The following is a 27,219-nucleotide window of genomic DNA, read 5'->3' on the forward strand; positions in this document are numbered from 1 at the left end:
GTAAAATGTGAGCAAAATCAGCTGAATGAGTTTCATTTCTGCTTTATTTGTTTAAGTCACTTAAATATATTATTGGTCACAACATGTAACTGATTTTTTGACCAAGCAGTTGAGTGTGGCTGTCAATTTAGTTAAATTGGTAGTATATCAAAGCCAGTGGTTTCCGCTAAATGTGTGCTTGTGTTCTCTGACATCAGTACCAGCAAATTGTATTTGTTTGCCCACAAACAATAGGATTAACCACACTTTTGCAATTAATCATGTCATGTTTGCTGTCATAGATTTAGATGTGTCATGATATTATCACCTGCCTATTCACTTGCAATCTAGCTAAGCATTTAGGCTTCAATATTTAACTCTGCGAGAGTCTCAGTAGCTACATTTACAAACAAATAGTGGTTTAAATGAGGCCCCAATCAATGGAAGTTGATATTTAACTGTTTGCTGAGCAAGTGCCAATCTTTTTCTTTCAGGAATTCTGCCATCCACAGTCAGTCGCTCCTTTTTTGGACAAGGCAGCAAGTTTTTTTTTCTATTTAAATTTAAGGTAAGATCAAATTTACTTTAATACATTTATTGAGATACTGTACATTTGAAAAATTTGAAGAGTATACTACATACTGCTCAGTTATCCATATATTTTAAGGTTGTGTTAAGTCTGCAACAGTGGTTTTGAACCTGTATCAGTTACTGATACAGTACTTAGACCTAGTTTTATTTTGATTAAAATGCACTGGCACTAAAACTTTTCTCTGCGGAGGCAAAAACAATTTCTGTCTATAAAAGTGTTTTATTAAACTTTAAATCTCCAATATTAGGATATGCCTCAAGACAGCCTTAGTAACTGCTGAAATCCACAGTCACTTTAGCTGTGACACTCTTACATGGTTTACAACAAGTATCTTTTATATTTTAGATACATTTCCAGATGATCCTCTAACAGTGTGGGTGACTAAGTGAAGAGAAAGCACTTAAGACTTGCAGACAATATAGTAAAGATACAATTTTTGAAATAAAGGTGAGAATGTTACGCTTTGTGACCCTTTTTGTTTCTTATTTTTACCAGCTTCAATCTAAAGCTGGAGGAGTAAAAATCTAGTCTAAAGGGGGATATTGATTTATTGCACAATGCCTTACAAGGCAATAGGGTTTTTGAATAAGATAACTATATTTACTGCTTCATAAAAGTGAGCAGGCCAGACATTTTTCAGCCATCATAATTTCTCTTTTCTACAGTTACGCTGTAAGGACATGGACCTTCGTCTGACACTCCTGTTGATCTGTCTCTGCAGCCAAGGAGTAACTGTAAAGCCCTGTTATGACTAATAAAGCACATAAAAGATTATACAAGATGACTATCATCTATGGCGATTATATAATGGTTGTATAGTTTATTTCATGCTACCTTTCTGTTCAACAGAATGCCATGGAGGCAGAGGGTGAGTCAGTCCCCTTGGTGCCTCTTATTCCATTGATGCCCAGCCACCCCAGAGAGGTTAGAGGCAAATTAGAAAAGTTTGAATAGAACATTTTTCTCTTATTGTGCCTGTTTTGTCAGATTACTGTTCATCTGGTCATCTTTAATTCACCGTTTGGAGAGTGTGTCCTTGTGCTGAACATTTTCTCCTGTTTCTGCCTTCAGAAAGTAGATAATGAAAATGCAAACACCACGCAAATGCCTGCACCAGCAACGGCCATTACTAGTGGGCCGAATGGGGGCTCGTCAGAAGAAGAGCAAGATGGGGGTTGTCTGTCTACCAGCCGAAACCCAGAGTCAAGAAAAGTCATTGCTGCTGCCATTCAGAATCTGGGTGTGCAGCTGCTGGAGAACCTGGAGATAACACCAGAGCAGCCAAATATCATCATATCTCCTTTCAGCATATCACTAGCCCTCTCCCAGCTGGCTTTAGGTGTGCATGTCCTGCTGCAGCTTAAATAGAATGTATCTAAGCTTGTATTACACATGTGTATTTACCACATTTAATGAATTGTGTCAGCAACTAGCCCTTTTTATTGTCATCTAGAGACCATTACTCTTATCATTCAGCTATTACACCCCTCTTCACAGGTGCAGTAAATGAGACAGAGGAGCTCCTGATGCATCATCTCCACGAAAACACTCTCCCCTGCTACCACGAGTCTCTGCATAAAGTCTTGGAGCAGCTCCGAAACGATGACTTGCAAATTGCCACACGTATCTTCCTGCGCCAAGGTTACCCCCGAAAAGAACACAGATTTTGTCAAAACTATTTTTAACTGTGCTAAAAGTTATGACTGCAGAAGCTTCTGCTTGCAGAAACTCTCTTGTTACTTATTTGTGCTGACCTAAAGAGGTGGTCTATGAGAAACAGGGTCTGAAAATGCATTTGTGTTTATTGTGTGTTGTAGGGTTTGAGCCAAAGCAAGACTTTGTCAATGAATCCCAGCGGTTATATGACTCAGAACCAGTAGTGTTGGAGAGCTTGCAGCAGATAAATGACTGGGTAGAGGGGGCAACAAAAGGAAAGATGACCGACTTCCTGTCTGCTTTACCACCGAATCTGCTCCTCATGCTTATTAATGCTGTCCATTTCAAAGGTGAATGTGAAATGAAATTTCATCATATTCATGTAATGCCTCTTATGTGATGGTTGTGGTGAATACTAATTTCACTAAGATTTCAATGGGACATAATCAATGAAATTTCCTGTTTGCAAATTGTATTTTGTCAAGCTTCTGTATGTTTAGTTATGTCATTATATTTTAACCGAGATGTTAAAATATGTTCCCCACAGGCGAATGGAAAGCTCGATTTGACCCGCGTTTTACTTCCAGAGGTGTCTTCTACCTTGATGACAACCGCATGGTTGATGTTGAAGTGATGGAAGATGCCAAACATCCCTTAAGTTTATTTATTGACAACGACCTGGACGCTCAGGTTAAATGTAGTTTAATCTATTAGTCAATAGGTTACATCACTGTTCTTTACATCTACCTGTTACCCAATTTAGAAAGAAGGAATGTCTGACAGAAGTGTGTGTCTTCTCTCTGTGCAGGTAGCGAGCTTCCCATTCCAGAAGGGAATGAGCTTGTTGGTGGTTATGCCTTTGTCCAGCCAGGTAGATGTGTCTTCCCTTTATGCAAAGCTGAACATCTCGGACCTGTATAATCGCCTGCCTAAGGAGAGGGCCGTTCAGGTTAAAGTCCCTAAGTTCAAACTGGAGTATGCTCAAGAGTTACAGGATGTATTTATCAAATTGGGTAAGAAATATTTCACTGTTACAGTAGTTGTTTTTTTGGTCACTGATAAAATGTTATTTCTGACAAAAGTGAATTTTATTCCTTGAGTTGAACCTTTGCTTTCTTCTCTGTGTTAGGCCTGGAAAAAATGTTCTCTACTCCCAACTTGGCTAATATAGCAGATGGCCTCCTGATGGTGTCCAGTGTGATACATAAGTCCACCATGGAGCTAAATGAAGAGGGTGCAGAGGCTGCTGCAGCCACCACTGTGGTCATCTCACGTGCATCCAACCCTGTTTTCCACCTCAGCCAACCCTTCTTTTTTGCCCTATTGGATGATACGACTCAAATACCGATCTTCATGGGTGTCATCAACAACCCTAATCCGGGAGCTCCTGTTATGCAGAGGGGGGGAGATCTTGGAAGCAAAGATAAAGTGGGATTCCCAATTGACAAGAATCACTTTAGTTCATTTGGAGGCCCACCTAAATAGGAGCCAACAACCTGCCAGGCTGTCCGATGGAAATTCAGACCAAGACCTTCATGATTGTACGAATTAAATGTACATTACCATTTAGCTGGATTTGCGTGAAAACATGCTTCAGTTCTTTCTTTATTTCATTTCACAGTAAACATTATGAGAAGCCCAGTATCCCATTTAAAAGTAAAATATTTGACTAAAAATAATGATAGAGTTGCTGCATTAGATTCTGGTCAAGAGACTCTTAAAATGATAATTAGATACAAGAAATGGTTCATGTTTTATTTGATAATAGCCTACTTATACATTTGCCAAGGTGTCAATATGTGAAGCCAAATGAATCTGGTGTGATGTCACACTTTTACAGCATCAGTGTGTGTAGTTGAATTTTGAAAGATGTTATCTAATGGCATAATAAACTAAAGAGATGTGGCTTAATTGTCACAGTGGTGACAGAATTGAACGGTAAAACAACTTGAATGAAAAACGGTTTGAAGCTTCTTGCCAAAAGATGACATAATCATGAAACTGATGATGTATTTGGTCTTCCTACCAGAAATGTTTTCTCCTTGTCTTATTGGTGTGTAATAACTGACTGCAATTAAAAGAGTTGATTACAATTTAAAGTGTCCCAATTCCTTGTTGTAGTATAGGCCTAATGTTTTATAAAACTTTTTATCAGTGCTTTGCTCATGCCCACTTAATTCTTGCTTTCAAACTGACAGGAAAGTAGAGTTTTGTGCATAATGTGTCATAAGTATAACAATGACTGTAAATTATCTTTAAGTTTGATAGCTCCACTGAAAAAACACTCATTTATCGTGTTGTTTCGAAAATGAGCCCGAGTGGAGTAATTTCCCTGTGGCATTGAACGCATCGTAGTATCAATCCCTGACGTCACGTTAAATTTGGCGCTGACTTTCGAGCAGCTGGTCTCAGGTCAGTTAACTGGCCTACCAGGGCTATTAGAGCGACGGCGCTGACAGAATGAAGAACTGACGTCAGGTCTGTGAACGGAAACGGAAACAGGAGCAGCTTGTGAGACGCTTGGCGCGTTTGTCCAAGTTGTTGGCGCCACTGACACAACTCACTGAGTGCTTTGGCTGAAAGGAGCACAGAGTTATTATCAGACCATTTCACGAATATTTGTCTTTGTTGGCTTGAAGTATCCATTCGCAGACATGAAGCTCTCAGATGGCGCGATAGAGGTAAGGTTAAACTGCTAAATGAGCTAAGAAGATTTTTTTTTTCTTTCCAAAAACGTAAAACTGAAATGAAAGCTGGTTTGGTGTAACGTTACTTTTGTTTGGCTCCAGTAACCAACAGCCTTTTGTTTACTTCTGTGCTTAGTGTAACATAAAGACGACGCGTTACCTGTGTCGTTGATGTTTGTGTCTTTAAAAAAAAAAGTAACGTTAACAAACGGACAGTTTTGTCTGACACGATGGAAAATGAGCTAAGTTACAACGTTAACTGAAGACGTGACAGTTTAAAGGCTTTCGAGGAAAACAATAATTTGCGACATATTTACAAGTGAAACATTATGCAAAATATCCAACGTCAAAACAATTAAGGATGTGTGTTTACAGGCTCTGTCCAATGGCACCGGTGGCAACGACGCAGTGCTTCAGTTGGTGGTGAGTCACTAACAAAGACCTAAAATATTACCATCAGTTTTTGCTTCTTCTTTTTTTATTATTTTAACGGCAAGCCACTTCCTTACATCACTGTTTATCAAATGAAATAACTTTGCCTCTAACTGGTATCCAGTGATTGACTGATCTAGGAGGCATTACGCGAAACAAAACTGCATATTTAGTTTCTTTCATGGTGGAACAGCTCCTGAACATGTCCTAACATTCAACTTTGAGTAGAACACCAGAGTATGTGGCAGTGAGCAGCTGGTTCAGGGTGGGGGTGGGTGGAGGAAACAATACATATATTCAACAGCAGGGCTGTTGTAGGAAACTGGGTCCAAATAGTATGTTGATCAGTGTGTGAGAAGCTGAGCTTGTGTATTTGTTTTATTTACAAAAGAAAACACTAATGCCAATGTTACCTTTCTGCAGATGATTTTTGTTTGTACCATTAGAAAACATATTAAAGAAATGCTGTCATAAGATGCACATTCACACCATCAGACACACAACAATAAATTGGGTCAAAGATGCTGAACAGTTGCATTTTTCTATCACCTTTCAGCACATTCGCAAGATTGATGGGGGAAATGGTCCAACTCGCTTTCGGGTGATGATGAGCGATGGACGCCACTCACTATCCTGTAAGTTTTTTCTGCACGCATATTTCAGAAATAATTAAATAATAATAGTAGAGTGACTTGTGTGTCCTCTGACCAAATTGTCTCATCCACTCTAAAGATTCAAAGCAGTGCATTTTTATCCTTATACACAAACTGCTGGAAACACAAGATCCACAGCCAATACATTTAATATGATCAAGTACAACATGTTACTCCGGAGAGCAAGCAGCATGTAGTTATGTGTTGGACCAAATTACTCAGTAAGACTGTAACTCAACTTTGTTATGTTCTTTATTTCTGTTAAATACCGGATGGAGGATGGGCTTAGAGGAGTAGTTATTCCCAGACAGTCATGTTTATTGTGCTCATGTCTTCTTCTCTCTTCACCTCTGTACCTCTGCAGCCTTCATGCTGTCCACTCAGCTGAACTACATGGCGGAGGAGAACACACTCTCCCCCAACTGCATCTGTATTCTGAAGAAGCATGTAACCAATATACTGAAGGATGGACGGTATGTGCTTTGTTTATACATTTCTTAACTGCGTATTTACTTGATGAACCAGACTAGAGAAACGCAAGTGTTAAAAGATTGTGCTAATACATGTTTGTTTTTACTGTGAGCTTGACAAATAATTTGGACAGCTTAACATGAGAAGATAAACTGTTATTAATGGAAATTGTTCTTCACAGACGAGTGGTTATCATTTTGGAGGTTGAAGTCGTCCAGTCAGGTGAAGACGTTGGCGAGAAAATAGGTGACCCTACTCCTTACACTGAGGGTAAGGCTTCACAGTTTGTAATATTTGCTACTTTTAGAATAACTAATGTAAATTTAGAAATCACACTCAGTGAATGTTTTTCAGGTGATATTGCTATTTAAATGCACATGAGTCATACACATTGGGTTGTAGTGTCTGTCTGCTCACGTCAGATGTTTCTTGTAGGTCAAGCTAAAGGCCCGCAGTCGGCTCCAAAAGCTGCTGAAAACCGCCCTCCACTGCAGCCACAGAATAAAAACGAAGGTACGTTTTTAACTGATGAACATGAACGAAAAAGGGTGGAGGTGTTCAGTACTCTGTGTTTGTGGAAAAACACTGCAGAAAAAGTGAATAAAAACCCCACCAGATGGCACCATTTCTCTACTGCTTTGGAACATTTAGGTGACCCTCAGATTTACAGGACACAAAGTAATTTTGACAGCCCCACTGAGAAACATGTTCATTTTTAGCTTTCTCAAGTTTTCTCTTCTCAGTGTTATTGACCCTCTCAGCTCTTCAGAGCTCATCCTTTTACTGTGAACGCTCAGGATCATGAACTTTGACAACTGTGAGACTTTGTTAATTAGTAGCTGTCTTTGCGTGTGCATATTGATCATTGTTTACCTTTTTTTTTCATGCAAAGTCGAATACACAAATGAACAAACACATATTAACACAGGCTCCCAGGAGAACGCATATTACAAACAGATTCCTTTTTTGAAACACTGATACTTGTTCATGTCAGAGATAAGCAGTGGATCACAGCATAGCAAATAACTTGGACCAGGAGAGATGTGCAATCCAGCAGTCAGATGGGTTTTGCTGTCTTCCAGTGTCTGTCATAGCAGGTATTCATCCGTCTAATCTGCCATGTGGGAATTGAGGTTGTGGCAAGCACCCTCCTCATCAGCACAGTCATTGTTCATTTCTCTGTGTGTGCCGCTTGATCTGGGGGCTTAATTACCAGAAGTGCAGTGGTTGGCAAAGTGGGAGGACTTAAGTGGACACTTTGAACTCTAATCCTCCGCGTGAGACGCACACAAATCAAATGTGCAGCGCTTGTTCAAACGGAAAATCTCAAAGTCAGGCAGCACTGCTCTCCGGGGGAAGAGCAGCTCCAGTTTGTTATAGCATTTCACACTCTGCCCGGATTTTGTGAAATGTGAATCATCTTTCTCACCAAAATGCTGGATCACACATCTCCAGCAACTTGGTTTGACAAGATTTTTGTTTGCTGCTCGAGTCTTTCCTCTCGCTCGTCTCGACGGTGATGAATTTACTTTAAGTCATTAGGTTTTTCTTAGAAACTTCCCTCATGAAGTGAGATAATTACAGTGATCACAGTTGCAATCCAAAGAAATTGGATTTTTGTAATTCGTCTCTGATGAATAATGTATGTGCCTCTCTCTTGACTCCTCTCCATCACTGCTCTTCATGGATCATTTATTTCTCTCTTCATTCCTCTAACAGTGAACAGAGGTTTCAGTAGAGACTTTGGGAAGAAGACCCCATCTGCTATGCCCAGTACTCCAGGGGGAGGCTCCAAAATTGTGCCCATTGCCAGCCTCAACCCCTACCAGTCCAAGTGAGTATGTTCCCTAGTCACTGGGAAATTTAACATCATGCCAAAAATGATGCATATTTGCTGTTTTTGGAACAGTAAAATCACATTACTGCATAAATGTATGAGAAAATAGAAAATTGCAACAACAATTTGCTTCACATCAGCAAGACCGTGTGAAGTGTTGCATGTTGAAGCTTGATGTTGAAGATAACAGGAGGTTTGCACAATAACAAATACCTAAATAATTTAATGCAATTCTATACAAAAGCACTGAATCAACTCTGGATTTTGAAAAAGCTTTAGTTTGTTGTGTGGTATTGGATTGTCCTCTATTGGAAGTTGCAGTGGAAATATTTTTACATAAACTACATCTTGAAATTGGCCTTAAAAACCAAATTGTGCCATCTTAATTCTCACATGTCCATATTGTTTTATATGTTCCACGATAAGTAAAAAGGCGTTGCAGGACAGAAACAGAAATGTGTAAGGTGTGATTGAGGTCAGTGCCTTCATTGTTTTTCAACAAGAGAGCAGTGAGATTTCTATTTTTCCAACTCAAAACCATCCTGCAAAATGCAAATCTCCTGCTTGGTACAGATCGAGGTCACAACTCTGATATATTGTCGTCAGTTTGTGTACAGCGAGAATGTGAGAAGAGCTGTTAGAAATGAGATATCTACAATGATTCTGATGCCATCGTAAATGTTGAAGGCACAAACCTCTCCGCACAACTCAACAGAGCAGTAATGTCTCACAGTGGACATGTTTAAATGGCCAAACAGAGGTATCACTGATGACGTTACTAATGACTTATTTTCTATTGAGGAATGGCAGTTCAGGGCTCATAGTACTGATTTACCAGCTTGCCGAATGTAACAGCCATTGTTAATGTCCTTGGCAACACCTGTGCTTTTCTCCTTTTCATTTAATTTGGAATAATCCAACTAACCCCCGACAAGCTGATTGCAGTGGAGGCATGGTTCACAGGTTTAATATTGTCCTTACACGTCGTCATTCACCTAAAGGGCCACAAGGAGGCAGAAAAGGCTGAGTTTGTGCATAAATAAGAGTTAATGAATCAATGCATATGTGTAGGTTTAACTGAAAGGATCCATTCACTAAATTCAGCCTTGTCTCATGATAGGTGGACCATCCGTGCTCGTGTAACCAACAAGAGCACCATCCGTACATGGAGCAACTCTCGCGGCGATGGCAAACTCTTCTCCATGGAGATTGTGGATGAGAGCGTGAGTGTTAATTTGGCCCGATTGTCTATTTATGCAAATAGACCATAAGATCCTGAAAATCCTCCACTGTGTCTGCCCTACTTTTGACATTAACCACGGTGTTGTGTTTGATGACAGGGAGAGATACGAGTGACAGGTTTCAACCAAGAGGTGGACAAGTTCTACAGCCTGGTTGAGGCTGGCAAGGTGAGATCTTCCTACAGATAATGATTCACGGCGTCATAATTATTTGCCAAAACCTTCTTCCACCATACTGTTAAAGACAGATTTGGCCGCAGCATGTTCTATCAACAGCTGCCAATACTTTGTGAGTTAAAAGCTCAGAGACTACGAGTGAGTCATCTGGCTGCACTGTACCCATACAATAAGCGGCTTATGATCATCTGCCAGTCTTTGTTGATTCCCCCCCCCTGACTGTCCGAAGTTGGATCTTGTTTGCACCATTCAGTCAGGGGAAATGCTCCCCCAGATCTCTGATTAACATGTGGTTGATCCATCTCCGTGGGCCAGGTCTACTACATCTCCAAATGCTCCCTCAAGATCGCCAACAAACAGTACACATCGGTGAAGAATGACTACGAGATGACGTTCAATGGAGAGTCCACAGTCATCCCATGTGAAGACAGCTGCGATGTTCCCATGGTGCAGTGCGACTTTGTCTCCATCGGTGACCTGGAGAACAGAGACAAAGATGCTATCGTTGGTAAGGAGCACAAGTAATGATCTCCACGGGCATCTCTGAGCCCAGCCTGTGTCACATCAGGCGGCTTTATGATTTTTTTTTTTTTCCTCACTTACCTTTCCAGACTTTACTTTGAAATTCAAGCACTGAACAGCCTTCAGCTTTAAATGCATATACAGAGACATTGCATACTGTCAAAAGTAAAGCCCTGAAATGTAATCAGCAAAAAATGTGTAGAGTCAAGCTCAGGCCTGATGCCTTTATTAGATAATTAGTATATGAACAGTTCAAGTTTTGTTTTTTGAGGTTGCTGATCCCTCAGCGCAGGTTCTTGGCTGATGAAAATCAATTCAGGTGCTTATAAATATTTAGTGGGTGGATTGGATGAGTGAAATTGTCGACTTTGGCAAAGAGAGTATAGCTAAATAAGACTTCTTATGTCAGATATTAAATAAAGTTATCTAAGTGTAAATATATGGTAGGGGAAGAAAAAGTTTGCATTATGTTAATTTTTATAGTTGTTGTCTCATGTATTCCGTGCCCCTAAACAAATGTGCAGAGAGCAGGCCTGTTTTGCACAGTGCATAGGGGAGCGGGTGCGTCATTTCCCATCAGCGACTGCACCATGCATCAAACTACAGGCATAAACCAACCGACCAATATATCAAAGCCCACCTCCTAATGAAGTGTTCCCAAGCACCCAATAATAAACTATTATAAACAGAGGATAGAGTTTGTAGCAGGAAGTAGAGCCGGATATGCTAGGAGGTTGAAGTAATTACGGTATAGGAGCAGAGAGATAAAAGTGGTATTAATAATACTGATGACAGTAATAGCCTGTAGTGCAGATTGACTTTGGGCCCCATGGCAGAGCTGATGATAAAATGAGAACCTGCTGTCACAGGTAAATTGAAGTAATAAGGAGCCTGTTGTAATTCTTTTAATGTACTGCTGTTTGACTAATTTCTCACCTGCACACCAGTCAGCAACAAAGTGTAAATTTGTCATCACGGTTGAATACAATGAAAATCCCTTTACTCAGTGTTAAGTGGGGAGGGTTTTTTAGATGAGCATGTTAGTAATGCTACTCCTGCACCTTTACAAATAAATGGTTACGTCCACATCTATTGTGCTTGATTACATGAGTCAACAAAATGCGCATGATTAAGTGTGTCTGTAGAAATAATTAAAGCCTGTTTCACAGATTCTCTGCTATATTATGGATGTAAGTGCCCACTATACAGGCCAATGACCTGCAGGAAATGGATGAATTACTTATTTTCCAGCAGCCAATTTGTGCTGGAAACCATGGCTCCCGGAGTGACCTGTGGGTGTAAACACGACAATCAATATTTATGATATGAATATGTTTGGACAATCAGTTTTCCGGGAAAATAAAATCACATGTGGTTCAGGTATTTTTTGACGGAGTGTGAGTTCACAGTATGAATCATTTAAGCCAGTTTCTGCTGCTAATGTGGAACATTGTTTTTCATTACAGATGTGATTGGAGTGTGCAGGAGCGTAGATGAGGTAACCCGCCTCACAACAAAGGCCAACAGAGAAGTGTCAAAGAGGACACTCGATCTGATGGACCAGTCTGGGAAGGTGGTGAATGTCACACTGTGGGGAGAGGAAGTGAGTATAAACAGTAGATGGTAGGGGTGTAACGGTTCACCAAACCCACGATTCGGTTCAAACTTCGGTTTTTGACTCACGGTTCGGTTTAAACCTCGGTTTTTAAAAACATAGGCTACTGAAAAACCTTTTGAAAAACTTCCAGGAAAAAAATGTCTGGATTTTATTAAAGGATTTTTGCATTATAATATCAAGAACATGACTTAAGTTATATTAACTTAACCAAGTATAACACTCCTCTTTAGACCAAATTAATTAATTAATAAAAAAAAAAACACTTCTATCCAACTATCCAGGGATACAAAAAAAATAAACATTTGTCTTAAAGGGATAGTTCACCCAAGATTAAAATGATCTACTCACCCTCATGTCGACTAAGGGCTGGGAGAAGTTTCAGAGTCCTCCGTGCCTTCTCGGAGTTACGGGGGCTCCGTGCAGCACTGCACTGCCATATGACGGTTGCGAATGTGGCTCACTTTTCTTCGTCCAAAAAGACACACCAAAAAACATCCAAATACCTCCACACAGCTCGTCTGTAATGTCCCTCTTGTATTGAAGCCCCATCGTGTGAAATTGTTCCGAAAAAACTAAATAAGTCTGTATTTTAAGCTTGTTTGTAGCGGAAGCTCCCAGTAGTAGTAGTAGTAGTAGTAGTAGTAGTAGTAGTAGTAGTAGTAACTATCCCTTTAAGACCAGTCTATATAGTCTTTTAGCACAGAGCCAAAGGGAGACCTTTATGAACCTGATTACAGATGCCGAACTTAGTCAGATGGAGTTAGAACGGGCAGACAGAGAGAGAGGAGGGACAGGGAAGTGACGAGCAGTTGGACCTACAGCTGTAGCTGTGAGGGACACCGGGTGATGATCAGTAATGCAGCGCAGTCTCTGATGGAAGATCAGACGGACAAACGTACACAGACGACAGCGATTAAGAGGACGATTTGTTTTTCTTGCCATTATAGCGAGGCGACACACCAGCCACGTCCACTGAGCTCTGGCTCCGCTGACCGGTGGTCAGATGGCGGTTAGATCTTCTTGTTAAACTCTTTTTATTCAAAGTGCAGCCAAACACCTGGCTGAGAGAGAGAACTAGCAGAGGCTCCTCTGACAGCTGCAGGTGAGCTGGCTGGAGAGCGTAGCGCCGTTTTTTTGTTGTTTTTCTTTGGGGCACCGTCCTTACAGGTGATGCACGCTGTCTGTCTGTGTACATTTGTCGGACTGATCTTCCATCCCGGACTGCACTGGATTAGGGTGGGTCCAACTTTAGCTTGTCACATCTCAGTCCCTCCTCTCTCTCTCTGCCCTAACTAAGTTCTGCATCTGTATGCGGGAGGGGAGGGGCGGGCGGGGATGAACCGATCGGTTCGGGAAGATAGAATGAGTTTCTGATCCGAAGTCCTTTGAACCACGGTTTTTGGTTTCGGTTCAGAACCCTTACACCCCTAGTAGATGGGGAAGTAAAATGTGTGGGGCTGCGGTATTGTGTGGAGCTTTGTAATTGGCTAATGGAAATCAATACAAGCCCTATAATGCAAGCACATGCCTGTTGGAAAAACAAGTGTTGTCACAAGATATCTTGAGCCTTACAAGTGTTAATAATCACCACAATCCCTGGCCTCGCATCTAGACAATCTTTGGACCTGTCGACCCCCTTAGAATCTCTCACACCAATTAAAAAAAGTTTAAGGCCATTTAGTTTGGGGATTTTGGTGATGCTATGTCACAAAGGTATTTTATTTAAAAAAGTCTTTTCAACACCCGGGCCACTTTTGAGCATTTTCAGGACCAGAGATGGTCAACAATGTGTGCAATTTTTTATAGGGGCAGTAATCTTTAACTAAATTCCCTGTCATGGGCTGATGAAATAACTGAGCCCCTGCAGTTGATTTTACCTGTGTCTCGGAGGGACTGTGCTGAGTGTGCCACCATTTCTTTCCTCCTGACAAGAAGCACAGCGTTCCCTGTTTGTTTGTTCGACAGATACCCCTTCTCCAGAGGGACATGCTGATGTACACAAGATGTATGTTTTACAAAGAACAATGGCAATGCCAAACAGCAAGTCTTGGAGATAGTTTCCTTGTCCCTGAAGGCGCTACTGTTGCCCCTCTCCCCTCATGCAGTTGATGTCCTCAGGTTATTACAGAAAAAAACACACAAAAGAAATGGAAAAATAAAGTAAACGCACAAAATTTGTGAGACTAATCTTGGAACTGAATGAAAAAAGTGCTCACACATTAGAAGTTCAAGAAGTAATCTTTGAAACCCACTACCATGAGGCAGCATATTACTCATTGCAATATCTTAAAGCATAGATTGTCAACTGGTGGGTTGCCACCCAAAAATGGGTCATGGACCTGTTCAGGGTGGGTTGTGAACCGCTGGTCCAAAAATGAATAGATAATATTTGAAGTATAAATATGTATAAAGTGCGTATCCGGTGTGCAGCCTTGGTCCGGTTCTTTCCAAGTGTGGAATAAAGTAGAATATAGATTATAATTATGTTTTCATTCATGTAACTACAAATTGTTGTGCTATTAGAATGAACCCTTTCAACCAAAATGGGGATCATGTCCTCTCCCATGGAGCCTGCATGTTTCTACAGCAGCCGACAACAGACCAATCAGACACTGGTTCTCTGAAGGGCCTTCCACCATTTTTATATTATCTGAAGGCTACTGTAGGCTCTCCTTCATGCTTTAAAAGGGGCTGATGAGGAGGAAATCAGTCAGTTGCAATCTACAGCAACACCACTAGATGCCACTAATTCCTACACACCGGTCTCTAAATATCTGATCTATATCATAATTAAATTTTGTACAGGCATTTACAATACCTAATCAGTGTATCCATGTTTCTTTGAATCTCAACTATTAGGTCAAATCCAGTGAAAATTGGTGCAGATTTCCTGAGTTACCAAATGATGAATGCTCAATATTATAACTGCTAATTATGAGCATGTCAGCTCACTGCACCACTAGCATGGCCGTGAATTCTTAATTTTCTCATACAGTACCAAGTACCAACACTTAACTTGATACACAAATTTTTTTTATTAAGTTTTAATCAGTGTGCTATTTGTCCATGTCTGTTTTGTTGTGTAGGCAGAAAAGTTTGATGGCTCTGGACAGCCCATTCTAGCCATTAAGGGGGCGAAGCTTTCAGACTTTGGAGGCCGGTCCCTCTCTGCATCCTTCAGCAGCACCCTGATGATCAACCCAGACATCCCTGAGGCATACAAGCTCAGAGGCTGGTAAGTGAGCCTGAGGTCCATAGATAATACAGTGCAGAAAATTGCCCTATGTCCCAGCAATTGTATGTACTCTACTGTTTCTGTAGGATTAAAACATGCGTATACATTAAACGCCGAAGGGCTTTTTCTTGTTTATTTCAACCTGTGGAAGCCGGCTTCTCACATGCAAGCATTACTGTTGGAATTTGAAGAACTCGAAGGATTTAAACCCTTGGTTTCCATTTCCCAAGTTCTGAGAGTGCATGCTCTGATTCTCATTATCAAGATTAGCTTCCCCCCATTAGCCGCATTGTGGGGTGGGGGTGCTCCAGTGAAGCATTACATATAAATGGAAATCATACTTAATCTGTGGAAATGCGTTTTTTACTCCCCTAATCGCCTTTCGAGATGAAATGAAATCCAGACTCATTTCTGTGCGATTATGTTGATTTGTGGCATTTCTTTTATCTGTGTGGGGTTGTGCAGTGTTTACGTTCTTTCATAGTAGTTTTTCCCTTGAACACAAAGGATTATGTCAAAATTAGACAAGATATCTTCATCTTTAAATCAGAGTGGTTACCTGTGAACGTAGTCGGTGGTTGCATTCATTAGATGCACTGCAGCCACATGCAGAGTTGTATTACACTAACACAATTAAGACATGTGACTCTATTCCTTGAAGATTTTCCGTTGGCTTTTCTTGCAAATGAATAGAGAAACATTTAAGACTCAAGCTTTCATCTTTTCTTTTGGCTCCCGTGCCAGTTCCTCGATTCTTCATTTCCTAAATTATTTCATCTCCCTGGTGGTACAGCATGACCAGAAATAAGTTTGCACAGTGTGTAGTGAATTTCTCTGTGCCAGAGGTCTGGGTAGAAGGCATTTTTTGTTATTTATCTTGTCTATTTTTAAACAAAGACATCACCTGGTCAGTGTTTGGTATACTTGACCTCACTCCACCGTTGTGGCACAGTGATTGATCCGTCCTTTTGGAAATCCTACTCCAGGAGACTCTCTCTACCCCTGCTCGCTGGCGTCAAGGCAGAAGTCTGTTTTGAGATTTGTCTGTGTTTGTGAGCAAAGATATAATTGATTCCATTCAAAGGATTTCATTTATTTACCTCCCAGTATCATTGCCTGCTTTGCGCCGATAAATAAAAAGACGGTAAACAGTAAGAATTTATTCTGTGACAAGTCCAGTGGAGTCTTTTCTCTTGCCTCTTGACAAATGTGGCTGTGAGTATTTGTGCTTGATCAGAGAACCTGATCTGCATAATCAGAGCAGTGAAATGTGACTCTACTTTGCGGGCGAGAAAGAGGCAAATCACAAAATATGCTCAAATGTGCCTCTTTAATCAGATGTCTTGGTTTATGGTAATTTCTTGATGATAGTTTTAGCACTAGCCTCTGGCTTATCTAAATATGTCATTGCTCGGGATGCCAACAGCTGAACTGAACTGCTCTTAGGTTTTTGTAATGAGATTATTTTGTAGTGATAGAAAATATTGTATCATAAAGGCCGCTCTACACTCTTCTACCGGACTACCATTAAGTCCTTAATAGTTTCTGCATCCCTGCTCTAGCATAGGATTTTTTTTTACTTCCCCTGCTTAATGACTAAAGATTGTTCTGCACCTTCTCCAGTCACTTCTCAGTTGGAAAGCTAGGGATAATGATCCTTAAATCCTTGTGTTGGTTTATCCACCACAGAGGAAGGGTTGGCCCATGAGGGTCCTCTTTGGACAATGGGTTCCTGCAGGTTTGCAGCCATCCACTAATGACCATTTTAAAAGTCACAGATGAAAGGAGGCTAGAGCATGACTCATTATACTCGATCCAAGTCAATCCAAGTGAGGACCATGGTGAAGACAAGATCGTTACGCAGTATGTTGGACAGCTAGCTTCATGCTGTGAAGAGAACAGAGAAAGGAACCTCTTTAGTAATTCATCTTTATTTTATAGCTTCATGACAGAAAGTATGTAGTGAAAATAAACAAGTTGTCAGTGTTGAATTGAATACATAATGAGAGTTTTGTTGTTGGTGATGAGCTTCAGGAAGCCGAGTCTCAAAATGGTAGCAGACCAATGTGTTCCTTTTTAATAATTGTTCTGTCAGCCAAAATGTGAGTTGTGGAAAACAGAACAAGGAGGCAAATCAATTAAACTGTGAAGATGGCTTTTCTTTTTTTGCATAGAACCTAACACCTTTTCTCCCTCAGCCTAACAACGATGTGTCTTTACTGTACAGCCAAGGCTGCTGAAACAACATTGTTTTACTTATGTGGAGGCGTCTTAATTTGATTGTGTTTTGGCGCAGACCTCTGGGACTTCTTCAAATGAATAGTCTATCCTTGGTGGGCTGTTGACTCAGACTCATGCAGAGTATTAGTGGTGCTGCTCAGCACTTTCCATTGTTGTTATATGGAAAGCTGAGTAGCATCCCTTTAATGTCACACTAATTAATCTTGCAGAGGTGAAAATAGCTTTAATTTCCTTAAATAAGAATGTTGTACTATGCACTAATTATCTTGATCCTTGGGTTAATCTCGGGTCTTAGTGCTCTGTTAGCTTGGATATGCTCCCTGCCCTCCACCTTCTTTTTGAGATCACTCGTCGTCATAGGCTGCCAACATAACAATAAATGTACAGTTCCTTGAGAAAATAATAGGTGTGAAAATCAGAGTCACATGCTCTTTGATCCATCTAACTGTACAGAGGCAGTTGTCCATTAGGTGGCAACAGCACATCTAGAGATGGCTGTGCTTCCTTTTCCAATACTGTCAGGCAGGGCAGCCAATTCTTTTTGTTAACTACTCTTTTGTCATGTTTACTCTGAGTTGTTGATGCTATCAATTGCCGACATTGACTGTTAATTCATTTACTCATGCAAGTACAAGCTGACATTTTCTTTCTTATCATGACTCCAGTGTTCCCACATACACACGCCCATACATAGCTCATAGTCTGGGAAGTAATTATGTCAGCCGAGAAGCAAACAAACTTTAACACAGTCATCTAGTGAACATGATGCCACACTATTTAATTGACTGTTATTTTACCCAAATTGTTCCCGGTGCTGTATTGAATTGAATTTCTGAGTTATTGGCAGGATTGAATTGGTGACTGACATTGTGAACGTTTTGAATGTGTCGGACACGGTGGAGGATTCTGTCAGCGGTGAATAACAGAAAGCCGCTGGGCTACTGTCACCACTGTCAATTTAATCTTCAGCCAAAGACGCTCAGTCCCGAGATGCTTGACTGCTATGATATTCAATTAAAATTCAAAGAGGTCTGGTTAGAGAAAACTTGATCAAGCAAAGGGGCAGGGTAGAACTTGTGTTATGGTTCTGTGCCATACATATAGCCTAGTAGTTGTATGTAGTCAACGATACAGACTGTAAAATCAAATAAGACAATTAAATTCAACAATATTTCTTCATTTTTTAATTGAACTGGAGTGATTATAAATAATCTGTATCTTCACAACAACAGAGAAGAGCTGCAGCATTGCCCAAACAATAATGGTAACACTTTAGCACATGAACATATTGATGACATGTTGTAATATAAACTTGACCACTGAACCTCATTCACCCTAAATTCTGTGTAAAAATGTAGATCTGTCTATGAGCTGCTTGGATACCTTCTAGGTGGTTACTCCTCTTTGAGATGCTCGGTCGTCTGACTTTGGTCGTCTATAGCTTGTCTCTCATGACCCCCATCAAATACGAAACATCCATACACCAGTCTTGGGGTGTGTTTTCTAGGTATTTTCTGTCCACAAGTTACCTGTTAATGTACTTCCTGCTGCCATTCCACATGTTTACTGTGCCAGCCTTCCCCGGACTAGAATGCTTATAGTTATATAATACTGCCCTCATCAGTGTGAAAGAATCACATAAAAATATGTATCATCACGTACCAGAATTTTGGATTATTGTATGTGGATCTGAGCATACTCAAGATGGCCACTTTCCTCACATGGCCACAAATAGCTTGTCAACCAAAGGGGATACATTTCTTTGACCTGAACCTGTTCTTACACTGGTGAGTGGTGTGCACAGCCTCCCTGCGGGTCTTCTTTGAACACCTCAAGTCTCCTATAGAAGGAGCAGGCAGCTGTCATCAGGTCACAAACTGAATCGTCCTTGTCCTGTGGCAATGCCATTCATTCAGATGGATATTGTGACTGTTTTCCTTGGTACCACTTCACATCTTCCTCTCATCTTCATAGTAGTGCCTTCTGGCTCTGCAGCTGTGGCAACAAAGATGCAATTTCCCTCTGGATGGACCGAACTCCCTGCCTTTGCCAAGCCGTCTTGTTGTGCAGCAGAAGGTCATCAGCATTTGTATCAACTTGTCTGAGGAATTCTCTGTACATACAAAGCTGATGGGGTGATGATGCCCTGAGAAAGTTAATCATTCTCATCATTGTGTTCATCACCTCAGCATACTCATCTGACAGTCGAGCACAGGACTGATTGATGAATTATGCAATGGTAAGAGATGAGCCCTGGATTGTACACAATCATTCTCGCTGTCGCTCCTTTCTCTCTCCCTACCATGGCAGGGGCTCCATCTGTGGTTATTGAAACCACTTGTTTCACTTTATTTCCCTCTCTACTGGTCTGAAGGGATGAAACGCCTAACAGGTCGTCACAGAACTCTTTCTGAAAAACCTTATAGCCGAGTGTTGCCTATCTAGCTAAATCTGTGAAGGGTGCCCTGTCAATTGCCACACCCAACTGCAGAGGTGTCCCATCAATAGAAACCGAGGGGGCACATGCCCCCTCAGATTTGAGGGATGATTTTCTTTTTTCAACCAATTTTATTTTACTTACTTCACCTTACTTATTATTTTACCATCTAGCTATGATCAGTGGTCATATTGAGTGAAATGTATTCTAAATAATGTCTTGGTCCATCTCAAAAAGACAAAATTGCCTTGTCCAAAAATCACAACCCCTCCTCCTTTTGGTCGGCTGGCTTTGAGTTTGGGTCCTATCCAACCTCATTTGAGGGCATCCCCCAAACATTTTGCACATGCTGTTCTGCATGCGTGCTTCGCGTTCAAATTTTTGGGTTGCATAACGCCCCTGCCCAGCTGTGTTAGCAGACCCAGGGTTCATATTTCAGTTTTCTTTGTGGCTGTTAAATTTTACATCCAGACTCTTTTTTTCAAACCACAAAACACTGGATTTGAATCCTAAAATGATTTGTACCTAAACTCATCATGGTGCTTCACATTGCTGCTTTTTAAAAACAGTAATGTTTCTTCATCGGAACAACCAACAAGGAGACCAGTACATTAAGTGACTAATCTTAGGCTACTTCCATGTGTCAAATCCTAAACCATGTTTAATGTCAGTGAAAGATAGGTGAATATTTGCCTTTGCACTTTTCATGTCACCATCTAGAGGTTGTCTTTTACCTCCTTCAAATGACCCCATACTCTGGATTTCATATCCAATATACTATGTAGCTAAAGTAACAACCAATTTTGAGTTTACTATGCTATTTTTCAATATTTTAAGCATTTTATTCCCTCACAGTTGCTGTAAGGCTGCTGTAGGGAAGGAGTTATTGGTAGTCCTGCTTATTACACACAAAAATTAAGTAGGTTTTGCTACTATTTGTACATTATTTCTCTATGTATCATTGCTTTGTTTTTTTTCCCCCTAGATGTGTCCACTTAGTCGAGCCCAAGAAACTCAGTTACATTGTTCTTCTAATAACTGCAGAGACTGGGTACAAACAATCTGTCCATGTGACCGACCAACTATTAAAAACTCAGTCAACTCACTCTTGTTGTATTATAGGGGGGGGGGGAGCGGGTCCTTTAATGCAAAGTTTTATTTGGCTGCATAACATATGAGATGATTTAATATGCAATTAGTCTGAGGGTTTCTGGGATGCAAAACCAGTACTGTAAAGGCTAGAAAAGCTGAGGGCCAGTCAAAACATAATTATGTTCAACAACGTAGCAGTTTCAGATCTGGATCCTGATGGTTGCCATATCTGCCTTTAAGTACCCACGGCTGCATCTAATCTGTTCAGTGAGCACCAAGAGCTAACTTTGTTTGTTTTTGTTTTGTAGCTTAATTGATTAGTTGATTTGAAATTTAATCAGTTTGTTGCTTTTCTCTATTAGTCTTTTTAGTTTTCTTTGGTTGTTTTTATTCTTGTTGTTAAATAAATGAAAGATCTTTTCATAGATTGAGATAATTGATGGGACAAATAATAACATTGAACGGCACGGGCTGGTTTCTGGAAATTTAGAATGAACACTTCACAATTTCTGATTGATTTGTGGAGAAAATAAAAAGCAGAATAATCGGTAACGAAAACAAATTATTTGCAGTTTTTATAGCTAGGCTTTCTAGAGAGTTTATTTTACCCAATATACAGATTAAAACATACCTGCTTTTCTTATTGAAACGACTCAGATGGAGACTACGTTTGACTTTCAGAAGATTTACCAGAATGGGAGCTCTGTCAATCTGTCTCACAGATTAATAACTTTTCTAACTTTGGCATTTTTATACATGTATGCTGATATCCAACCCGGGAGTTCAGTTTGCGTTATGACTACACATTTGAAACCCCTGCTAATCAGAAGAATACTGTAGCATTTTAATAATTTGCTCAGTTTTTCAACGATATAATTTCTCTGTGAAGCTCTCAATACGACAAACTCATTCAAATTCAACAACTGTAACACATAAGGAGTCTACTGATGCATACAGAATGGTTTCAGGGGGTAGAGATGACATGTAAACATTTGATTTCTATATTCTTCCTTCTCTTTTATTGTTTTTTCCTTCACACAGTTTTCCAGTTGTAGCCCATGTGATCTGCCATCTGTACACAGAAATGAATGGTTTTCTGTGCTTCTATCAGTATGAGAAGAAAGGAAAACCTAACCTTTTATCCACATTTACATTTGAACAACATACCTTTTATTGCTGCTAGTTCCATATTTGACCACATGTCACTCACCACAGATGAACAGTTTAACACCATGTCACACACAGCATGAAGTTATCGCCTCAGCCGAGGCATTAGGGTCCTAGCCTGGAGCCGAGAACACTGCTTACTGAGAATTTCCCATCATACCTTCTGCTTTGACACAAATCTGCTCCTGTCCTGTCCTTGCTCATTGACACACCGACATTTGACATGTCTATGGTAAGCACATGCTTGTCTGCCTCAAGTCATCCATCCCTGTGCTCCTGCAGATAGTTTGTCTCACTGAAGCCATGCTGCTCTAAGCTGGGTTCTGTCTGCTTTCAGTACACTGTTACACATTTTCTGCCAGATCTATTTATTTATCCTCTTTTTGTCTCCATCATCACGATCTCTGTCTTCGATGCCATTTCTGCTTCCTGTGCTCCTTGCTGTCTGTGACGATGATAAAGACGGCAGCAGCCATCAAACTGGATGCTCTTCACTATGGTGTCTTGTTGAGTGTTAAGCGTTAACCTTTTTAGGATGTCTGTCAAATCAGCTGTCCAGAGCAGCAATGTAACACTGAGCCCCCAATTGGTCTGCAGTCTTGCCTATAAAGTGTGATGCATTTTTAAATATCTCAGTGATGTTGTCACTTCACTTTTCTCCTCTGTAGAACATGTCTTTGGAGAGATGGTAGGCCGTGACAGACAATGATGCCTACTTTATATGTCAGATTATCTTTTTTTCTTTTTTAAACAACTCCTAACTGGGTGCAAGCACAATTAAAGAAGAAAACAGCGCAGGTACACCAGTAAGGGAATTGGTGGCACTGAAGAGAATTGCTCACATTTGTCAGTGGGAATGGGAAACTGGCAGCTTGTGCATTGCTCAGGCCACAGTCTGAACAGTTAATGGGGATATTTTCAATTAGTCATGCTTCCAGGAGCAAGGCATGCTCTCCCTGTATTTACAACCCGACCTCCCCATTGTGCACCACTTTGCCTTGTGGCCAACAGATTAGTAAGCTCTATTGATCTTTGTGACCATTTTAAACTGTTATTTTCTTTTCCCACAACTGCATTTTACCTCCGCCCATCTTTCTTCTCCCGCCTTGCCTTTCCTCTTCGCCTTCCCATTGTCTTCCCTGAATTACCGGGGACATTGGGCAGAAATGGGTTTCTGATATCACCGTAACAGCCCTGACCCTGGCCAGCTCATCTGTCCCTTTGTGGTTGATTCATTTCACAAGCCTTTCAGCCTGCTTTGCTCTCAGCTGAGCCACCCCTGCTCTGACAAACACAAATGGATGCTCTGCCCTGGAACAAGATTTTTTTTTTCTCCCTTTTTAAGCTAACTGTTAATTGGATAGCCTGAAGTCTGTTGACAGCCATGTGAAGAGCAGTGTATTGTGCCTCCTGTTTCGGTTTGGATGTATTAAAATTAATAGTGCTGCAGACTAAAAGTGGGCATCTGCATACCAACGATCCAAATCTCTCAAGTGAAAATACAGCATCATACATCTTAAACCTATGTTTTTCAAGTTAATGCGGCGTGAACCATAGAATATACTTACTTAAAGAAGGGGGTGCACTCCACTGCACTAATGCATATGTAGAAAAAAATCTGGATTACCTCATCAGTCTTTTCAGGATGAAGGCTAGAAGTTTGCACATGAAAAAATGTGTGTGTAGAGTTAGAAAGAATTGATCTTACAGACCTCCTCGAGGCCACTACCCTGAGGCTACATTAGCAGCTGTGGGTATTACACACTCAAATGTGTGACAGAGCTGTTGGCACTCCACTTGCATTGTGAGTAATGTAAGTGCCAGGTTCTGACAAGGTAAAAGGATATGTGGTTATTAGGGATGCACCGATCGATGGGCGCCGATTTCCTTAAAAGAATTGGCCGATCGCTGATCCCGCAAGATTATGTGAAACCGATCTTGTCTACTGATCTTATCTACCTCTGCAAAAGGCTGAAAGTCAGCCACTGTCCCCTTCTGCTCTGCCGTGAGAGAGGGCTGACTGACAGTCACGTCTTCACGACTTGACAACAGTCACCCGGAGCATGCTCAACCAAGCATGTCGTCAGTGTGGAAGTATTAAGGCCGCCACATAGTTGGGCGGAGCGGATGTCCGCGTACTGCTCGGTGGGAAGTCTTCACATCGACCTGTTTTAAATGTGACACCATGCACTCGACTATGAAACCTCAAACGTCCGTGGACAGTGCGCGCAGAGTTTTGTTTGTTTTGTTTTTTTAAGTATATTTTTTGGGGCTTTTGATGCCTTTAACATGGATGCAAACAGCGCGCCGAAAAGCGAAACTCGCTTTTTTCATGACCAATTAGGTGACTTGTGTGAATCGTTCAGATCCGAAGAGTTTTTGTTTTTGGGAGGAGGGGGGGTCTCAGCGTCTCAGCTGGGGTCAGTAAAATGTTTTTTTAACAGGCTGACAGTGACAATCACGTGAAACTGAGGCGAACTCATTCATGGTCTCTGATACACTATAGACGCGCGACATGCGCGCTCATTAAGCGGTGCGTACCCGCGTGCAGTCGGTGCGACGGCGACGCCGTTTTCCCCCCGTGCATGTCTGTGGAGCTGTGCACCGCGGACACGCACGGTTCCCTACGTTGCTGTATCAGGCAGATGTTTCCCACGGAGCTCTGCCCCCCCCCCCCCCCCCCGGGAAATTCCTCTCTTTTTTGGTCCTGACCTGTTTGCATCCCTGCTTTAATTGATAGCACTGTCGAGAGAAAGACAGCGGGTGCGTGAGACCATCGTCCGACCGGGGGGTGGGGTGGGGGTTCACACCGTAACGCTGGCGGGGCAACACCGGACGCGGAAGCGCCGAGAAGCGGGGCGTTTTCATTTCAGCGTCCAGTCCTTCGCGGCCGGCTCGCGCCCTGCAGCGATCGTTTCGGCGTTTGGTCTATTTTGTGCACGAGCCGCGAGCGGTCGCATCAATCCGGTCAAATTTCGGGTCAGAGTCGTTAATTATGGTAAACGCTGGATGCGCTGGTTGATAAGTTTCGTTTTTAATGAGGAGGATATATGAAGAACTCAGCTGTGATTGTAAAGCACCTAAACCGAGTCGAAAGTTGTGACTGTGTAGTGGAAATGGGTGCAAAATACCTAATGGTAACTGGTTGTGGAAACCCTGCTTTACATTGTTTTAACATTTAAAAAAAAAACATCATTCTGAAGGTGTGGCGGCTTTTATTTTGCCGTGGTGGTGCGCCACGATCAATTACATGTAGAGGAAACCCTGGTATCGGCTTGGAATCGGTAGGTCAGGCTTTTTGAAAATCAGTGCTCGGCCAGGAAATTGCAATCGGTGCACCCCTAGTGGTTATATGTGGCTGGAATGAAAGTTAATTAATGGTTTTATTGAATTGATAGACTGTTAATTGGGAGCAGTTTAAATTTTAAACAGTAGGCAAGGCATTTCAGTTTTTCTTCTCAAATGAGATATTAAACTAAATACCTTGTCTTTAGGCTGTTAGACAAAATAAACAATATGAATATTCCAACAAGGGTGCAAGGAAACTGCGATGCACATTGAACAGCTGATCAAACCCATAAATATATCAATTAGTCATGAATGTATTTGTTAGTGTTTTTACTTGACTGGCGGGGTTCAAATCACTAACAGGTATACACTCTATTTCACACAGGTATGACAAGGAGGGCCATGCCATGGATGGACAGTCCCTGACGGAGTTGAAAGGTGGCAGCGGGGGAGGAAACACCAACTGGAAAGCCCTAACTGATGTTAAGACCGAGCACCTGGGACATGGAGACAAGGTAGACACCTGATCAGCTTTGCCTTGATGCACTCAAACATTAAAGATATGGTAACCCAAGACATATTGCTATTCAAGACTCTTTGAAGATATTTTCAAGGACACACTGAATGGCTGGTGTTGAATCCCAAACAACAAATATGAAAGTGCACACAGTCAGGCCGCCTTTGTTATTAAAAAAGCCACAGTACACACTGTTGGTGTATGGAGTTTAGCTGCAGTGTAACCTTGTCACTCCTTGCTCTGCTTTGCAAAAGTACTTTTAGTTGACAGTCAACATGATGAATCTTCATAATCATTTATTCATAAAGTCACTGCACCACCAGATATATGTAGTTAAAATCATATCCCACAAAGGTTCCCGATCCCCCCATGCTCATTAATCCCACTGCTTTGAGGGTGTCCTCTCACAGTCTTGGTGTGTGTGTGGGTTCTTGGTGAAAATCACATTTATCTCTAGTATTGATTACAAAAATTACATAGGCTCTATTCATTGCCCTCTGTAATGAAATTACTGCCCTCTGCTAAGTAAAGTAATATGGGTTCTTTAATTTCCCCAGATGGTGTCCACACAAGTGTGTGAAATATGTGTATAATGTGACCTGTGCAGGGATCTAAAGTAGTGTAATTTTTTACATAATTTAACATGCTCTGCACAATAGTGATCGTCACAGTGTGATGGAAATATCCCATCAACACCAGGACAATTACGAGATACAAGCAATTATCATAGGGCACCAAGTGTCACAAGATTGACAGTTTTTCACTGGCTGTACAAGACAAGAAGATGATGCTGGAGGTGTGGGATGTGCCGTCAATTTGGCTCATTGTTTCTTAGAAGCCAAAGAGAAAAGCAAAAAGACATGGATTACATGAGCAGCAGTTATGTAAAAGCCTCAATTAAGGGAAAAGGTATGTCTTGGTGAATGAGTACATTCAGGTCTTTTACTCTGTGCTTCCGTGTCAGCTGCCTGAGGCTGTGAGTGACCCTATCCTAGTTCTGGTGCCCTCGTAATTCTTTCTTCTATGTCCAGCGCTGCAGGACCCCAAGTCACAGATAGTGAATGGCTCATTGCTTTGCCTTTAATGGAGCCACTTAAGCTGGTCTGTCATCTGAACCCATTCAATGGAACTTAAGCAGTCATGGGTTTTTTTCTTCCTCTTAAAATCCACACCCCAAATCCTGACTGTGGTCATTAGCCCCCTGTCAGGTGAGAGGCATCTCCTGGCATCAGCTCCCTGCTGTTCAGGAGGAAGGATTTGACCCTGGGCTATGCAGACTAGCTCCTCCTCAGCAAGGCATGTGATGAATCCTGGTACTGACAAAAGAGCTGAGCTGAGGATGTCCTCACCCCCTCTGAGACGTTCCACACACAGGAG

General features: G+C 41.3%; 2 protein-coding genes across 3 annotated transcripts in view; both read left to right on the forward strand.

The window, feature by feature from the left end:
- The first annotated feature begins 339 nt into the window (after positions 1-339).
- Positions 340-4,320, forward strand: serpinf2b (serpin peptidase inhibitor, clade F (alpha-2 antiplasmin, pigment epithelium derived factor), member 2b). 2 transcript variants are annotated; one of them, XM_083984575.1, is made up of 10 exons: positions 340-547; positions 917-1,018; positions 1,237-1,305; positions 1,421-1,495; positions 1,643-1,910; positions 2,069-2,212; positions 2,389-2,577; positions 2,775-2,917; positions 3,036-3,240; positions 3,357-4,320. In XM_083984575.1, the coding sequence occupies exons 3-10, from the start codon at positions 1,252-1,254 to the stop codon at positions 3,710-3,712; spliced, it is 1,434 nt and encodes a 477-aa protein (XP_083840701.1). In that variant the 5' UTR covers positions 340-547; positions 917-1,018; positions 1,237-1,251; the 3' UTR covers positions 3,713-4,320. The 2 variants fall into 2 exon arrangements, with proteins under 2 accessions (XP_083840701.1, XP_083840700.1); XM_083984574.1 differs by lacking the exon at positions 917-1,018.
- A 457-nt stretch (positions 4,321-4,777) lies between these two features.
- The window catches only part of rpa1 (replication protein A1), a 33,827-nt gene continuing 11,385 nt past the window's right edge, over positions 4,778-27,219 (forward strand). Inside the window, exons 1-13 of the mRNA XM_083984679.1 lie at positions 4,778-4,908; positions 5,290-5,337; positions 5,903-5,981; positions 6,364-6,472; positions 6,652-6,740; positions 6,906-6,983; positions 8,190-8,304; positions 9,428-9,530; positions 9,648-9,716; positions 10,041-10,233; positions 11,714-11,850; positions 14,952-15,100; positions 25,711-25,840. Coding sequence (XP_083840805.1) covers positions 4,882-4,908; positions 5,290-5,337; positions 5,903-5,981; positions 6,364-6,472; positions 6,652-6,740; positions 6,906-6,983; positions 8,190-8,304; positions 9,428-9,530; positions 9,648-9,716; positions 10,041-10,233; positions 11,714-11,850; positions 14,952-15,100; positions 25,711-25,840 — 1,326 coding nt within the window. The 5' untranslated portion in view covers positions 4,778-4,881. The remainder of the gene's footprint in view (positions 4,909-5,289; positions 5,338-5,902; positions 5,982-6,363; positions 6,473-6,651; positions 6,741-6,905; positions 6,984-8,189; positions 8,305-9,427; positions 9,531-9,647; positions 9,717-10,040; positions 10,234-11,713; positions 11,851-14,951; positions 15,101-25,710; positions 25,841-27,219) is intronic.

The sequence above is a fragment of the Trachurus trachurus genome, assembly GCF_905171665.1.
Source record: "Trachurus trachurus genome assembly, chromosome: 13".
NCBI lineage: Eukaryota > Metazoa > Chordata > Actinopteri > Carangiformes > Carangidae > Trachurus > Trachurus trachurus.

Bases quoted from the DNA above. Each gene is read 5' to 3' on its own strand.
- serpinf2b (XM_083984575.1), top strand. From the start codon at position 1,252: ATGGACCTTCGTCTGACACTCCTGTTGATCTGTCTCTGCAGCCAAGGA. The intron at 1,911-2,068 runs GTGTGCATGTCC...CCCTCTTCACAG, and splicing joins CCTCTCCCAGCTGGCTTTAG to GTGCAGTAAATGAGACAGAG. The intron at 2,918-3,035 runs GTTAAATGTAGT...CTCTCTGTGCAG, and splicing joins ACAACGACCTGGACGCTCAG to GTAGCGAGCTTCCCATTCCA.